Source organism: Peromyscus maniculatus, chromosome 13 (assembly GCF_049852395.1).
Source record: "Peromyscus maniculatus bairdii isolate BWxNUB_F1_BW_parent chromosome 13, HU_Pman_BW_mat_3.1, whole genome shotgun sequence".
Lineage (NCBI taxonomy): Eukaryota > Metazoa > Chordata > Mammalia > Rodentia > Cricetidae > Peromyscus > Peromyscus maniculatus.
In genome coordinates, this window is record NC_134864.1 from 43851516 (window position 1) to 43869587 (window position 18072).

At 36.6% G+C, this 18072-nt stretch overlaps 2 protein-coding genes across 4 annotated transcripts in view; both read right to left on the minus strand.

Moving 5' to 3' along the window:
- Vwc2l (von Willebrand factor C domain containing 2 like) overlaps positions 1-16667 on the minus strand; it is a 164302-nt gene extending 147635 nt beyond the window's left edge. The window contains exons 1-2 of the mRNA XM_006994852.3: positions 15932-16667; positions 13185-13654 (exon numbers count right to left, since the gene is read on the minus strand). Of these exons, the coding sequence (XP_006994914.1) occupies positions 13185-13574 (390 nt within the window). The 5' untranslated portion in view covers positions 13575-13654; positions 15932-16667. The remainder of the gene's footprint in view (positions 1-13184; positions 13655-15931) is intronic.
- Positions 16668-17220: 553 nt separating this feature from the next.
- The window catches only part of Spag16 (sperm associated antigen 16), an 841320-nt gene continuing 840468 nt past the window's right edge, over positions 17221-18072 (minus strand). For all 3 annotated transcript variants that reach the window (XM_076550173.1, XM_006994855.4, XM_076550176.1), the window contains one exon: positions 17221-17586. In XM_076550173.1, the coding sequence (XP_076406288.1) occupies positions 17411-17586 (176 nt within the window). In that variant the 3' untranslated portion in view covers positions 17221-17410. The remainder of the gene's footprint in view (positions 17587-18072) is intronic.

An 18072-nucleotide genomic window follows, 5' to 3' on the forward strand; every position in this document is an offset into this window, starting at 1 on the left:
TGCTTACAATGCTATTCCTGTTTACTTAGGCAATATTATATCCTTCTGGGGTCTTTGATGTAGTTGAAGACTAAATAGTCATAATTTTCTTTGGTTATGACAAAAGATAAATTAGATGTGAAACTTTAGATGCACAAATATAGGCTAGATAGAATATTTTCTTTAATTTTTCCAAATATAGACTAGATATTATAACTGTAATTCTTGTTTGATAACTGTTCTATTATATGTAATTTTACTATGTTAAAGTTAAAACCTTCCTTTTTGATTAGACAGAAGAGGGGAAGTGCTGTGGAATGTCATTCTATATGCTGTAAATGTGTGTTGCTCTGATTGGTTGATAAATAAAATGCTAATTGGCCAGTAGCCAGGCAGGAAATATAGGTGGGATAAGCAGACTAAGAGAATGCTGGGAAAATGAAGGCCAAGTCAGGAGTCGCCAGCCAGACACAGAGGAAGCAAGATGACAAGGCAGAACTGAGAAAAGGTAGCAAGCTATGTGGCTAAACATAAATAAGAATTATGGGTTAATTTAAGCATAAGAGCTAGTCAGTAATAAGCCTGAGCTAACAGCCAAGTAGTTATAATTAATATAAGCTTCTGAGTGATTATTTTATAAGTGGACCATGGGAATGTGGGGGTTTGGTGGGACCAGAAAAAATTTCCAGCTTTATTAATGGAATTGGAGTGCTGACTCTGATAGCTAATTTTTAAAAATTCAATAGTGGACTGACACCTACATAGACTATTTACAGACCTTTGCTTGTTAGCACAGTACTAAACATATATTGTATTATATTAAAAACAAAACATTTAACTTGCTTTACAATTAAAGGAGAATACAAGGGAATAAAAAGATGGACCTTTTATAAACTTTGCTTTATTTTATTTGACAATAAATGGAATTATAATTGAATGCCAATAATATTGGAACCAACTATACAAAGAAATATGGCTTAATGTGTCCATAACATTAAGAACATACAGTAGATAGGCAAATCTGTATGTTTTTAAACTTTCATATTTTAAAAAATTAAACTTTTGCTTACTCTCAGGTGAAACAGGACCCATCGCTATCAGCCCCAAGATTGTAGATTGTGGCAATATATGGTAAGAGAACAGCTTGAAGAGAACAGAGAGGGAAAAGTAACAACCCTAGGTCATCAACCAACAACTTTCCCTTTAGAGGGCTATAGTGCTTTGGGATACCTCATTAGGAACCACAGACAGCATATAAATGACTAAGCATGGCTGTTTCCAGTAAAAGTTTATTAATAAAGCATACTGTAGAATGTATTTGGTTATGGTCTGTAGTGTACCAAGTCTGGTCTAAGATAACTGGTAATACAGAACTGGCACTATTACTATTATCCTTGTCTCGAAAAGTCACTTCTTAACTGATCTATTTTATGTAATACAGATTTATAAATTACCATAGGTAATCACACAGATAAAATTTTGGTAATTTCAAAAAGAAAGAAGAGATTAGCTCAGATCAGTTTTTCTTCATTAATTGCTCCTCTGTGTCAAGCAACAGAATTAGACTCCCTGAAATAATTAACGGGGCATTTCCTAAATTGCATTTGAAGTTGTATGAACTTTAAGATGTTAACAGATGTCTAAGGAAAAAAACTATGTTTTACTGTCACATAAATGTGGTATTTTGGATTAAATAGTGGGTAGGTAGCATTGGTAGTAATGTCAGTGGGCCTTTATGAATTATTTATTGTGTGTCAAGTAACATCTCCTATGATCTTTATTTGGGACACATGGACATTGAGACAGTAAGAGAAGGAATGTGTGCCTAAGTCATCTCGCAGCTCAGTGGTAGGGCCTGCTTTAAAATCCGTGTTCAATTGACTATTGAGTTCATAGCAGTTGAGAGATACACACTAGCTCACAAACAGACCTTTTAAACATATTCTATTGGTCTCAGTATTCCCTTGTGTACTGTGCATTTCCAAAGGATCTTTCAAGATGCAACACTTCTCCAACTTCAGGCTACATGAAAAATATTGGCAACTGTTACTAAGAGTTTCACATGAAACGACAGCAAAATAGTCTGTGAATGTCCACATTATTACAGGAATATTCAAAGCTAGGAAATCTGAATAATCTGGAAAGTTTTAGTGTCACTTCTGAGATTTAAACAATTTAAAAGCCAAGAGGAAATTGGAAGAAGTCAAGGAATGTAAATGCTTGCATCATATCTTCCTACTGACAGGTACAATATGGACTATGGCCAGTTTAGTGGCGATTCTGTCTATAATACCACAGGGCTACAGGCTTTTTTTGTGCTCTGACATCCATTTTTCACAAACCATTCACATAATCTTGTGATAGGCAGAGACTGTTCAGTGATAAAACAACAAATTCTCCTCCCCATTTGGTTTGGTTCTAAAATTTACCAAAATATATTTCAAGAGCTTCTATTTTAATTTCCTTGTTATTTCCTGGTGTAAAGTTCTCTCAGTAAAAAACTATAAGTAGAATGTAATATATACAAATACATTTAAATATTTTAAGTAATAATATTTAAACATTAAATATATGTACATATATTAATCCATATAATTTGGTCTAATTACATAAATTTTCATTTTTTTTATAGAGGAGACATTGTTTCTCTCACAGCCTTTGGAAGTCTAGGCTTGTTTCACAAAGTGTGTTTAGTCTAAATCAAAGATGGATTTTAGATATGCCAATATTTTATTGTTCTTGTATACCTGTAGCTCTGGGTTGCTGTGGTGACAAGCCCTGACTGATATCACTTTTCTATAGACATTTGGCTGAAATAAATCTTTGCATACAAGATAATTATTGAAAAAGATGATATAAATTGTCCTGAGTTTCTTTATTAAGTGGGAAGGTAATAAAATGTGGCAAAAAGACCACAGGAAAGTGATATATTAATGTTACTTTTGCAAATAATGAACTGTGGGTTTATCTCATTTCCATGAAACTTTGCTTAGTCCTTGTATTATTTCTACAACAAAGTAGTTCAATAAACTAAGAGTTTTTTTGTTATGAAATTGAAGTTCTAGGGTCAAATATATATATATATATATATATATATATGTGTGTGTGTGTGTACATATAATTATATATGTATATGTACACATACAATTATATATATATACATAATTTTATATAGATACAATAACACTTCCATTTTTATAAAAAATTAGATAAGCTCAGAAAACAGAGTAAGAAGTCTGGTAGAGAAATAGTTTTAAAATTCAAGCCCAAATACTGTTTAATAAGAGAGGTACTTTTTGCATGTATGTGTGTATGTTGGGTATGATCTGTGTATTTGTGTTTAAATATGTGTAGTGTGTATGGTATGTGGAGGCCTGAAATTAACATCAGATGTCTTCCTTGATTTTTCCTTATCTTATTCCTTGAGAAAGTATCTCTCATTTGAACCCAGAACTCATTTACAAGTGCTCCCAGGAGCCCCTGTCCTGCATCCTACATGCTGGCATTTTGGTTAGACTACTACATCCACCCAGAACATATATGGGTTCTCTGGTCTGCACACCAATCTTTTCAGAGTTACTCTTTTGGCATTTTAATCACTAAGCCTTCTTCCCATCACTCTTTCTCTCCTAGAGAGTGTCTCAGGCATTCCAGGCTGGCTTCAAGCTGACTATGTAGCTGAGGATGACCATTAACTCCTGACCCTCCTACTTGTACCTCCAAAATGCTGGGATTACAGGCATGCATCACCATACCTGATTTAAAAAGACACTCTTTGAATTGTCAAAATTGCATAACAAGTTGATATGTAATACTGTACCCTTCAAATTATTGATAGTGTCTATTTTTAGGGGATGTATGTGGTGACATTTTCATTTTGATTCTATAGACAGAAAGATCAAAAAGAGTTCACAGCCAGATAGAACAATATGGAGAAAATAATGAGTTCCATTCAATGTACTTTTATACCTTTTAGACAACTTTTTACCAGCACGGAATAAGGTCATCTGAAATCTTTTTAAGGATATGAATGGCTTTCTTAGGCCCTTTAGTAGTTTTTTCATTCTTTTCATGATGTCATTAAACCCTTATGAAGATAACTTTATTGTGATGTGCTTTATGGCAGACTAGAGACAAGGACAGCAACAACAGAGGTGTGTTGGAATGAAATTACTGATGCTAATCAGCAGTGATGATAAAGTCCAAAGTGCAGACTCTAGAATAAGCAGGTCCTCGGTTAATAAGAGCTATTGTTTGAGACAGCAGGCCCAATGAAATCTCCATCGGCTCTTACTGGCTTGTCTCAAGCCTTCACTTGAGAGCTAGGCAAGCAAAAAAAAAAAAAAAAGACAAAACAAAAACCAAAAACCAAAATACAGATGTTTTCTTGTGCTGTCTTTCATAAAACACGCTTTACTGCCTGATAGATAAATCAAGGAGTAGGAAAACAACATGAAATTTAAAATATGCACCAGTACTTCAAAGAGAAGAAATAAAAGATTCACTTTATCTTCAAGTAGAAACGTCTCAAATAAGGTAGGAACAGATACATGTGCACACATGCATGTATACCCACATGCACACACACATTAATGTGTGTATATAGCAATTTCAATGAAGACTGTAGAGAATATGTGTATTAGTCTGCAAAATTTGTATAAGATATATAGACTTGAGAGTAAATAAGATATAGGAAAGAGAAGAATATGTTTGTTAATATCTTGCACTGTTGTGGTGAGTAAGCACAAGGAAAAATAGGCAAACTTTTAATATATACAATTGGACTTTGAATTTTGAAGAGCAATTACCAGGTAGACATTCTCTCTTTTCTTTTGTTCTACTGTTGTATTAATTAGAAATGGGCAGTGGTGACTGCAGACCACTCAAGGCTGACCTTAGTAAGCTACTAGCAATCACACACTCTGCAAATCTCTGAAGTGGCCACAAATCAAATACCAGCTTCTGCCATGTGCACAGGGCACAGGCATCCCGTCACAAATCTCTCAAGTCATACTTATCACACAGTTGCAACCATTAATAGTAACAATTCGCAACAGGAAGGACAGTGGTAAATTTAACTCAGTGAGGATGAGAAACTGTCGTATCATCCACCTGCCTGCTACTCACCTGTACTCCAGAGGGTTATCTTCTAAAAAAAAAAGGCCAGGTGATAGACGGCAAAGGAGATATTTTGACGGCAAAGGAGATATTTTGCCAACTTGAAAATCATTTCTTCAAAAAAATCTATTCTCTTGTTTTGGGAATTTTTAAGAACAAAAATTATTTGTTTTAAAAAATCTGATCTCTTTCCTAGGCTTAGCATATTTTGTGAAACAAACAAAAAAAATACCAAGTACATTTTCATACAAAAAACTAGCACAATGCATTTCATAAAACTATTTTCATAAAATTGTCTTATAGTCTCTGAAATTGCCCAGAGACTCCAAACCATTGAACAGAGGGTCTCTAATTACAAAGACGTAAAGCCTTGGTGAGCACCTCTGCTCCATCTGGATATTCTGCCGGCTGTAGCTGTGTTGTGGGTAAACTGTGGCAAAGACTTGCTCTGTTATCTGGTAGTAACTAGAGAGGAGAAGCTGTTCCTTAACTCAGTTGAAGACAGTATTCATGTTCAAAGGTCCAGTATATTCTGCAAATCAGAAACCCTTTCTCAGAGCTAACAGCTACTCTGATCCTCTTCACAATGACTTTAGTAATCTTTGCTACATGAAACCATGATTTTCCTCTGACTTCTCCTTGAATAGGATCATTATGTCCCTTGGAGATTCTACCACCCATTTTTTGAGACTATGTAGACTTTTTCACAGATAACATTAAAAAAAAAACCAACCTTCCCCATAGTCTCAGAATCTACCCTTTTCTGTTATTAAAATCAATTCCACATATACAGTTCTGCAAAAATACTTTCTGACTGTCTTTGCCTTGTGATAAAAAATGCTCCATAAAGACAGCTGACCTGAGCTAGTAGGACCTCATGGACTCTGGACTGACAGCTGGGGAATCTACATGGGATCAAACTAGGCCCTCTGTATGTGGGTGACAGTTTGTGGTTTGATCTGTTTGCGGGGGCCCTGACAGTGGGACCAAGATTTATCCCAGATGCATGAACTGGCTTTTTGGAGCCCATTCCCTATGGTGGGATACTTTACTCAGCCTTGATGTATGGGGGTGGGGCTTTGTCCTGCCTCAACTTGGTATGCCAAACTTTGTTAACTCCCCAAGGGAGACCTTATCACCTCTGAGGAGTGGAAGATGAGTGGAGGGGGGGAAGGTGGGGAATGGGAGTGGGAACTGTGGTTGGTATGTAAAATGAAAAATAAATAATAAATAAATAAATAAATAGATAAATAGATAAATAAATAAATTAATTAAAAAGAAATGTTCCTTAGTTCCTGTGCCTTTTGTAAGAGCTGGTGTGATAGCAGATGAAGAGAGTGCAGTGAATTGGATTATTCAGGCTGCTACCAATTAGATCTCTCAGCTGAAATTTCCTCCAGCTTTAGTTTGCTCTCGTGTTTGACAAATCTGGTCCTCGGCTCCCCAAACATGTTGCCTCCCATTCTTTCTCCATATTGAATAATAACCAGACAACAAAACACATCTCTCAAATTGAATTTGAAAAATACTTCTCATTGAAATATTTTCATAGATGGAATGCTATAATGCTAGGCATTAATGACAGGCTACTAGTTAATGACAGAGCTGGAATTTGTATATCTTTGTGAATGTACCCATTGACAAGCTGGGGCAATTCAAAACCCAACTGGCATCCATATTTTTTATTTTACTGGATGTGATCATCCGATAAAACATTCTGAGTGTTGAATAATTTTACTCCCTCTGAGTAATTCTTCATGATTTAAAAAGTAAGTGCAAAATTCAGGGCAAAATCAAGGCAGGTTGTCATAGCATGAAGATATATTTTGTTGTTGTTGTTGTTGTTGTTGTTGAAGGTTAACAATAGACACATAAGATGTATACAAGAGAAAATGTTTTTACTACAATCTTTCAAATATAAAAATAGGAGGTAGATCTTATCAATTGTCTTTGCCCACTAATAGGAATAGTACAAAAGTCACTCCCAACAGGGATGGAAGGACCTGGGACAAATTGAATCCTGAATTTGGGGCATTGAGTTTTGACTGCAGAGAGTCACTTCAAAGCAAAGCAGGCTAAAGCTCTTTCAGCTGCATGGAGTCTAACCTTCGGTGTATGACCTGAAACCAAATTAGTACAAGTTTTAAAGTATAAAGAAATAGCCACAAAGGCTCAATCTAGCAGAGTGAGAGTTATAAAAAATACTGTGCAAAATGAGAAATTATCTCTCCTTTGGGCAACTCAGAATAAGACAGTGAAGCATGGAGCTGAGACAGCCTTTTACATTTCGAATCAATGTTTTCTACATATGCCATTATATATGCTGTTATAATTTATTACTTATAAACTTTGTTCATTAAATATGATTCCATATTGGTTGGGCACACATCAAAACAAAAGATGAGAGAACTTACTAGGCAGTGACCTTCATCTTAATACAATGTTAGCAGAACACTGGGGAATTGAGAGTATTTCCAACACGTGCATTAGTAACTGGAAAAAAGTTCTTAAGGCCTTTACAAAAAGCATTGTTCTTCCCGTCAGAACACACATGTGGGATCAGAAAAGACTGAAGTGCAACAAGATGTTTGGCATTCACTTGGGATGAAGCCCCAGAACTAAAACCCTAGAGGGATGAGATGGAGACCCATCGAACACCAGCTCCAGGAAGCAGTGTCCAGAGACATCAGACAGCAGAAGCAAGTAGGAAATGAATGTTTCACTTGGGAACAGCATATGTCATTTTGGGCTGCCTGGGGGTCACCCTTTATAAACCTGTAGAGACTGAAAAGAACCAAGGCATTTGAAGGTACTCTTGTTAATCTCTTTACTTTTATATGTTCAATCATGGTCTAGCTTATTAAGCCATTTCACACACACACACAAAAGGTGAATGCCTATTGTGGTGCTTTCATGATTCTTAGGGTTAAGAATAAAGAGAAAAAAGGAAAACCACTATCCATAGTGTCAAAGGGTTCACTGTGATAGAAGAAACAAGTGGGTTCTAATAGAAGGATCAGGTGACTGCACCTTACCTGTGTTATTATAATGAGGTGAGCTGCAGAGACAGGATCCCCAGTTTCCCCATTTTCAGCTGTGTGATGTTGGGTAAGTAAACTTATGGATTGATGCTTTGGTTTTCTTACCTGGACGTTGCTTATCAGATGACGAAAATGGGCCTTAAACAAGTGCGCTATGATGAAAATTTGCCCCTCCCTGTGTGGCACATGTGAACACACAAAGAAGAATTCCTGACAGTGAAGGATTTGAAAAGGTTGATGAGCCGACTCTAGTCCAGTGGTTCTCAACCTGTGGTTCCCAACCCCCAGGGTCAAATGACCCTTTCACAGGAGTCAGCTAAGACCATTGGGAATAACAGATATTTACATTATGGTCGAGCTGGAACAGGGATGGAGTGGGAGAGCAATGAAAGAGATACTATGATAGAGGGAGACATCATGGGGATAGGGATAAACTGGATGCTAGGGAAGTTTCCAGGAACCCACAAGGATGACCCCAGCTTAGACTACTAGCAATAGTGGAGAGGGTGCCTGAGCTGGCTTACCCCAGTAATCAGATAGGTGAATACCCTAGCTGTCATCATAGAGCCTTCATTCAGTAACTGATGGAAGCAGATGCAGAGATCCACATTCAAGCACCAGGCCAAGCTCTGGGAGTCCAGTCGAAGAGAGGGAAGAGGGATTCTATGAGCAAGGGCCATCAAGATCATGGTGGGGAAACCTACAGAGACAACCAAACCAAACTAGTGGGTACTCATTTAGACCAAACACCTGTAGAGCATCTACAGGACTGGACTAGGCCCTCTTCATAAGCAAGATAGCTGTGTAGCTGTCTTGATCTGTTCAAGGGCTCCCCAGGCAGTAGAATCAGGATTCATTCTTGGTGCATGAGCTGGCTTTTTGGATCCCAGTACCCGTGGTGGGACACCTTGCACAGCTTCGAGGCAGCGGGAGGGGCTTGGACCTGCCTCTACTGAATGTACCAGGCTCTGCTGAGTCCCCATGGGGGGCCTTACCTTCTAGTAGGAGAGAATGGGGGGTGAGTGGGGAGGGGGGAAGAAGGGGATCTGTGATTGGTATGTAAAATGAATAAAAAGTTCTTAATGAAAAAAAAAAAGAAGAAGCAATGAAAATAATTCTGTAGTTGGGAGTCACCATAACATGAGAAAGTGTATTAAAGGGTCACAGCATTAGGAAGGTTGAGAACCACTGCTCTTGACTATCCACAAGAAGTTAGATTTTACCCTGAAAATTATCCTAATGCCTTTATCCTCATACATTCCAGTAATCTTGTTTTCTTTAAAATCTTTAAATGGTTTTTGAAAACTTTAGGAATGTTTATAATTTTGAAAATTTCCAGTTGGACCTCTTTTCCTGATGTTCATTGGGGAATAAAAGAATACTTAAATCTACTCTTGAATGTTGTGGTTCTCTGTCCTAGTTGCTCTCATGTAACGTTAGCACACGCACATTGACTTCTTTCTTGTCATTGAAGTTAGACTCAGCCTCTCGCTATTCACATACTTCCACCCTGTTCAGCCCTGCTATTCCCGATCTCTCTGACTTTGCTCCAGTGGTTTCTCCTTTGGAAGTTTCATCTCCCCAGGTCAACCTCAGTCACTTTTTAAAAGGCAACCTCAACACCAAGCATCTTGAAAGAAAAAGTCTTTCTTTCCCAAGGCTCATGCCCTGTTGATAAGCTTTCACACCATAACCCTTGGGCGCATATGAGACTGTGGAGTCATAAATGAAACTCTGTTTCTACTTTGGGAAACAGGCTCCTGCTGTGTAGCTGAGGCTGGCCTCATGAACCTATGATCCTCCTGCCTCTGATTTGCAAATGCTGAGCTTACAAGTGTGTGCTACCACATTAACTCAATTTTTGATGACCGCTCTTCTTTTCATTTGAGCTGTACATCAATGATGTCTTTCTTGTGAGCACTTTGACTTCTAGATGCCTCGATAAAATAAGTGACCCTATAGTATCTATAGTACAACAAATGCTCATTAGATGAATATATTATTGCAGAGAATACCTCATGTTACAACCTCCTCAATGATATGTCAGCAGCATTATAAAGAAGTTCTATAAATCTTTAAACATTAGTTATTTGTTCCTGGCAACTGAGTTGGGAGCGAATGAAGATGGAAGGATGTGGCTAGTGTTTACTTAGTTCATATGGACAAGTACAACATTAACAACATTTCTTCACTTGAAATGCTTTTAAAGTTGAATTTCAATTACAAAATATAGGTGAAGACTTAGAAGAATTTAGAACATAGAGTAAATCCCTGCATATTTGAGAATGAGGGAGAAGAGAGAACAGTCATTTATTCAACTCTTAAATGTTCTGGTTGTCCTGGGCCTAATGACTTCATTATATTTCATTAAATATTTTCAACATCTCTCCACAAGGGAACTAATCATTACAATGCTTATTTTATAGTCTTACTACCGTGGCTCATATCAGATCTTACATTCCACTGAGGAATCTGGGCTTCCAATCCAGCTGTTTCTGACCTTGACATAAAAGTGCTTTGAGAAGTTGAATAGATTTAATTGCTAGAAAGCAGTATTACAAATTAAGTTAAAGAACTGAATTGTTTTTGGGTGGGGGATAATTTAACCTTTCTTGGTCTTAGTTCCCCATTCTAACAAATTTGTCCTAGATAATATCTACAGATTGTAGTGCTTATGTATTTGCAAAAAAGTAATTTTTTTTAAAAAAATATACTTAATAATCCTTTGGCACAGATAGATACAAGTACTTTGTTATTAAGGGATGTTACATGAAGAATTATACTATGGTGGAACTATAATTAGGATCACAAGCATAATCAATGTTTTGTTCATATGTTTTTGTGTTCTTTAAGATGTTTACATGGGTACCTTTTAAATTTTTTGTTTATTTTTATGTGTATGGGTATTTGATGTGCATGTATATCTGTGTATCACATGCATGCCTGGTACCTGAAGAGGCCAGAAGAAGGTTATGAGATGCCATGTGGGTGCTAAGAACCAAACTCAGGTCCTCTGGAAGGGCAGACAGTGCTTCTAACCACTGAAGAATCTCTCTAGTTCTCAAAGTTATATTTGTGTTTAAGTAAATCTATTAAGTGGAGGGAAAAAACTACAGCATTCTAAGGGTAAGCTGAATAAATTCATAAGCCAGACTAACTATTCTTATATATATTCAGTGCTGATTGCCAAATTTTATCTATCAAAAACTTTATCTCCTGTGATTTTTGGTTTGGGCTAGATATTCTTTGTAGAAAAGTCTACTCTAACTATATGTGCACATTAGAAGTGATTGTCACTGACTTTGTTCATAATATTTTGTTCATAATATGTTGAATACTATGTTTACTTTCACTACCTGAAGATAAAACAGGGTGATGACAAAGTGTTTACAATATTTTAAAGACTATATTGTCATTAATAATTAGTAATTAACTAATTATCTGACTATTATTTGTTGTTAGCGTAGCTTTCCTAAACTCTCCAGCTTTTACTTCTTATATTTCACAATGAAAATTTACAATACATGAGAGAGAAAAGTCTAGAATAATACTTACATCAAACAAAGTTGATATAATCATTAAAACCTTTTTTTCAGTTGAGGCGGATCAAGCCCCTCCCCCTGCATCAAGGCTGGGCAAGGAGTCCGACCATAGGTAATGGGCTCCAGAAAGTCAGCTCATGCACCAGGATCCTGATCCCATTGCCTTTTCTTTTTTGTTTTTTAATTTTCATTCTATATTTTATTTAATTTTTTAAAATTTTATTTTATTTTATTTTACAATATAATTTAATTCTACATATCAGCCACGATTACCTTGTTCTCCCCTTCCTGCCCCCCATTGCCTTTTCTGACTCCCCATAGGAGGCCTTACCATTTTGGAGGAGGAGATGGGGGGTGGGTCAGGAGGTGGGGAGGCTGGGGGTGGGGAGCAAAAGTAGAGATAAGAGAATCTGCAGTTGGCATATAAAACAAATAAAAAAAATTTTAATTAACAAAAAAACCCTCTTTTTCTTATAGCCCAAAGAACATAGTGAAAAAGTCAGACATTCCTTTATAAAGTAAGTTTGAACTCATGACCCAGAATGGACTGAATACAATAAAATAGTCATATAACAAAGGCCCTATTTTACTTTGTAGAGAGAGAAGTTAGTTCAGGTCTAAAAACTGAACATTCCTTTTTTCAAAAATAAACAAGCACACTTAAGACCAGCTATTACTTCTTTTCCCTATAATACTATGTGGACCATGTCACAGAACTTTGATAAAATTATAACCTTTAGTATTAAGCTTTCAGCATGAAAGACAGTCCAACACAAAAACTGTCACTACAATTAACTAGGATATTCTTGATATATTAATTCATGCCCCCAGGACTCATATGTGACTTGTAGGATATTCTAATTAAAATTAGCCATCAGAGAAAAGAGAACTAAAGAATCAATAAGAACAAACTCCATGTTGTTAAAATGAGACACAAAGATGAAAGGAAAACTATTATGTCATTGAAAAGTTAATTTCTCTTTTTAAAAGTTATGATAAAAATTCAGTTCTCTAGGAAGTCTTGAGGAGCAGGGAGCTGAGCAAGAGCAGAGTCATGCTCTATAACAAGTAGGCCCAATGCATTTTCTTAATGTAGGGATCATAGCTCTGAGTGCTTCTCTACAGCATATGCATTTCTACACAGTGAACCAACTTGTCCAGGCCATTGGTAAATGGCTCTGAATATAGACTAAGAAGCCAGAAACCTAATAGAATGTGAAAATTAATTGAACAGGCACATCATCCAGGCAATCTCCCTCCAAGAACATATTTTGTAAAAACACAGAAGGAATGTTTCAAGGGTTAAAAATGAAAAGATATTAGACATGAACTGAAGACACCTGATTAGAGAGATTACTATGAGATACCGAGTGACGAATTACCTGGTCCTCTGCCAACCATGGTGCTACTCCTGCTATCTAGAGTCATGTTATTGCATGTTTTCCAGCTTTGTTTTCAATGCAGTAAAAATTAGAATTCAATAAATATGGAGGGTAGCTCATACCTTAAATTCCTCCAAGATTTTGTAATTTTTTCCATGATATTCACAAAAGTTTTTCACTTCTTTACATTCAGGACAGCATCCATTGTGTTCCACTTTTGTACATTTCGGATGAATTTTAGGGCATTCTGGCTGGTCACAAACAGGTCCATCTAGAGCACAGACACACGGACAGTTGGAATGCCCTGGGAAAAACCGTTCTCCCAACTTGTATACAAAGCCGCTGTCATCCACACACCCTTTCCCTCGATAGTCATCAAAGATCAGATTGTCATTACTGGAAGCCTGGTCACCTTCATCAGCAGGATAGTCTTCGTGACTGATGGCGGCAGAGGTGACCAATCCAGGGATGACCAATAGAAGTATGCAAGCTTCATGAATAGGAAGAGCCATCCCCCTCCACACAGACTTCTGGATGTTCTCCTAATATTAAATATACTCAGCTCCTTCCATGGGAATGCAAGAGGGGTGGGCTGAAAATAAATATTTAAAAGATAATTTGACATATATAAAGAGAATAAAGATGCATTTAAGCCCATGCTCTTAAATAGTTTGCATGGCTTCAATTTAGAAGACACTGAGACTTCAAATAAACAATGTTTATTCAACTAACTGTCTCTACTTTATTCCAAAGTTTGAACTGTGGACTTTGGTAATGTGTGTTTTAATAAAGGTCATTGATGGAGTTATTTTACTTAGGGGCCTTCAGCTTGTAATTTTCCTTTGAATTTCAATGGTCTGGCTCTTTGCACATTGTTAGAAGCGGTTTTGTTGAAGCTTAAAAAGCGATTGCAAGTGGTTATTGATACATAGTTCAAGGATATTTGAGACCACATCCATACTTTTCTTTGAATTAGATGAGTCAGTAATAGAATGTAGATTTTATAATAATCTGAATAAAAATGAGATTAAGGTGAAGCATTACATTCTAAAAGCAAGGGAATTTAAAAGTATAAAACAGTTGGATGCAAATTTAAATGAGATGGATACAGGATAAAGGGTTTTTTGTCTCACGCCCATAATCTGGATTTTGGAACACACTGAATGTGAAAAATGGCATAAAGTATCATGGTGAATTAGAGACCACATATATAAAATAAATGCTACAAGAAAATTTAATTTATGGAAATGGACTTGTTAAAAGCAAAGCCATTTATATTATTGTCCACATCTTTATTTTTATGTGGGAGATAAGCTCCTAGTGGGCAGGAAAGATATATCTATAAATTTTTATAGCAGCTAAGATCTAATGGTCATGTGATGTTATTTCAAGTTGATTCCTTCCATATAATATGAATACCATTCACATTTTATTGAAAATATAACTCATTGGAAATGACCAAAATATTTGCATTTAGGTAATTTGGGAAAAGATGCTAGAAAAAAAAACTTTCTGTGAAAGTTTCTTGAAATAACAATGAAGCATTGATATTTGCAGACTACATACCTTATTAACTGAGTAGCAATAACTGTTATAGACTCCAGGGTGTTAGTATTTGGTATTAAGTGTTGTACTGAGATCTCCTTTGAATATTTAGAGTAGCTAACTTATGCAAAGCTTCTGGGGAAACTATAATTTTGGGGAGTAATAGAGACGGAAAATTATTCTAAAATATTTCATTTATCTATTTAAATGCTATTGGCTTCATGCCAATATCACTAAGATTGTTGTAGGGCATTTTAAGATATCTAAGTTTCATTCATTGTTTTATTTCCAAACTATACTAAAAAACAGTGATAAACTATTTCTTTTCAGGCTAGCATATAATTCTGATCATTTAAAATATGATGAAGATGATGTTAGGAAACTTCGTAAACTCTTAGAATATATTTGCATTTAAAGTTAGATATGCAAATTCTAGTAATAAAATGGAAGGCAATGTATTCACATTCTCTTTTCAGAGAAGGTTGATATTAGTATTCTTTCAATATTCTCTGATATTAGAATTCCTTTAGGGTGAATTCCTTTTGGGTAATGATAAAGGAGATGGATTTCTCTTAAAATATGTCAAAAATAATGAGTCATGACAGAACAAGAAAATGCAAACCTATAATTCTACTTGAGAAGCTGGAAGCTCCCTTTGACAAAGCATTTCTTTTTGTCTAAATTACTACAGGGGCCATAAACATAGTAGAAGCTTCTGGAAAAGCATAAATATGTTTTACTAATTAAAGCATACATTTATGCGCCTCTCACAGATGTAGAAAGTTTATCTTGCAAGACAAGGAAGCTATCGTGCCTCCCCACAGTATCCAGCAGTGTCTCTCAATCCATGCAAGAAAAGCCATGAGAAATACACACAGGATTCTGCATTAAAATGACCCAGGCAGAAAATGATCATTTTGTAAGCCACAGGTAGGCATTAATGTGCAAGGTTATAATCAATGTAAACTTAAAGATAAAAATAGGGGTGGGGTGCCTGCTTCATATTAATATTAAGCATGCTTTTATTATGAAAAAAGACATATCTTTTAAAGGAAACAAAGTTCTCAAGCTGTTTTTTTTTAAAGAGCCTTCATTGTAATAAATATGCTTTAGTACTATTTAAAATACTATTTAAAAAGAGAGAGGCTATAGAAACCAAACACCACCATTATCTGAAGATTTTAAATCAGAATGCAACACTGCTAAACTGAGGATCACTTCCCCGCTAAACTTTCCCCTCCCTGTACTGCTACATATGATTTAAAATGACTGCATCTATTTCTTTGAGAAAGCAAATACAACTCATGTCATAAGATTCACTTACCTAGTCACTCTGAGGTTAATGGTGGTGCGGCGGGTCACAGACCAATCTGAACTTAAAGGTCAGGTATGTCTTTGGAAAGCCGGTCCTCTTTAGTCACCCAAAGAATGCATTTTCAGGCGTGAATTAAAGGTAATCCATCCTCTCTACCTCCCATTTCAAAACACAGCCAAGAAGCAGTCTCCCACCCTTCCAGAGAGAAACACAGCAGACACACATAAGAAATATGCTTTGGACCTGTCTTCAGAATTCAAAGCAAGGAGCAACGCTGGTCCTGTGGAAATCCGGACCCTGGTAGCAGAATCATGTTGAACTTATTTTTAGCATTTTCTTAGATCCTTCTATGAAATTTCCTGGCTGATTACGCCTCCTCTACACATGGGTTCACTTACACAGTGTTTGCTACGGCAGTAGAGGTGACTTGGCTAGGCTCTGAGGATCACAAACAGAAACGGCACACTGAAGCTCAGAGCCCTCTCCACCGGCAGAACCGTCAGCATCGTCCACAGTGTGTTGACTGAATCCCTCCTCACACACCAGAAGATTCTAACTGTGGACGTGAAGCAAAGGCGCAACTTTAGCTGGGGTTTGCCATCGCTGGGAGCAGTTTGCAGACTGCTGATTCGGAGCTCATCCTGCCGGCAGCCGGGAATTCCTCAGCACCACGGACAGCGCCAACAACTGGCTTCTGAGCCCAGCTTGGTCGAAACCTCCAGCTGCTTCCGCGGACCAGGCTGGAGTGTTGTCTAAGCAGTCACTGGATACAGCGGATGCGAGCATGGGGGGCGGGAGGGGGGATTCTGCGTGTGAGACACTTATTTGCATTTAAATCACAATAAAAAAAAATTAGAAAGACGTAATTTCGCCTAATGCATTCTTGGATGGGCAGCAGAGATGAAAGTTCCGGGGACCTGAATTTAGATTTAAGCCATCTGCAGTCCTTGGCTATTACTAATAGATAAAGCATACTCATTGTCAAAGAATCTGTGGATGCTTGTTGATTCTATCTGACCCTCTGGTTATAGAAAGATTTTCCTTGTGCTATACATAATTCAACTTTGGGTCTTCTGCAGCCCGGGTTTAATTGAAAGAAAAAAAAAAAGTAGCCGTGTTTTCCTGCAGTTTGTTCTCTAACGTTAAAAATCAATGTCTTGTAATTCATCTACTCTGTCATTAGGCGTCATTGTAAAGCTGTTTCTTCCAAACCCCTAGCAAAGATGCCCTGTCTCTAAATTCATAACCAAATGAGAAAAAGAAAGAGAGAATGAAGGGAAAAAAACCAGACAAATAAATGAGTAAAAAGTTATAATTTTTATTTGTAACAGTTTGGACCATATAATACTCCCACAAAGCTTGTGTTAAGACAAATATGTTATATATTGGTTGTTTTAACCAGGTACTTACTGGCTTGGGAGCAGACTATGTGAAACATTTTCAAACCTTAGAGAGAATGCCCTATGCAGCAGGGTGTGCTGTTGCTGATCAGAGCCACAATCGAACAGTGCCGTCAGAACCTCCAGAATACAGATTCTCCCCATTGTGGGAAAACAGCACCGTGTGCACCTCAGTCTCATGGCCCACCAGTTTGTGAATCTGTCCAGATTTAAGATCCAGCAAATGCACTACCCCGTTGGCACTCGCCTGAGCTAAAACTCGACCTGAAAAACAGAGAAACAGAGATTTAGCTCAAGCAGTCACACTATGTAAATGATACAACATTTTATCTTGTTTTGACTGTGATTCAACAGACTCATTTTTATGTTAGGCTTTCATTAAATATAAACTAAGTCCTATCTATAAAAAAAGAGACATAATTAAGATACATTTAGAATAAAAGCCTGTAGCTCTATTTGCTTAACATTCAGAGGTCATTATATGCCCCATCATTCTTCTTAAATTTGTGATTGACAGATCATTTTGAGATGAGATTGAGAGTCACTGAAGAGGGCAACTTTATTTTTCAAATGAATGTATTAAAATATTTTAAAGGAATAGTTACCTAAATGTGAAATAGAACACATGAAATTTATATATACATCTTTAAGTATTTATTCTAGAAAAATTTAAATGTATTTAACTGCTTTAAATATGTTTATTATAATTCTGTTAGAGCATTGTATGAAACTATAGCAGTAGTGATATTT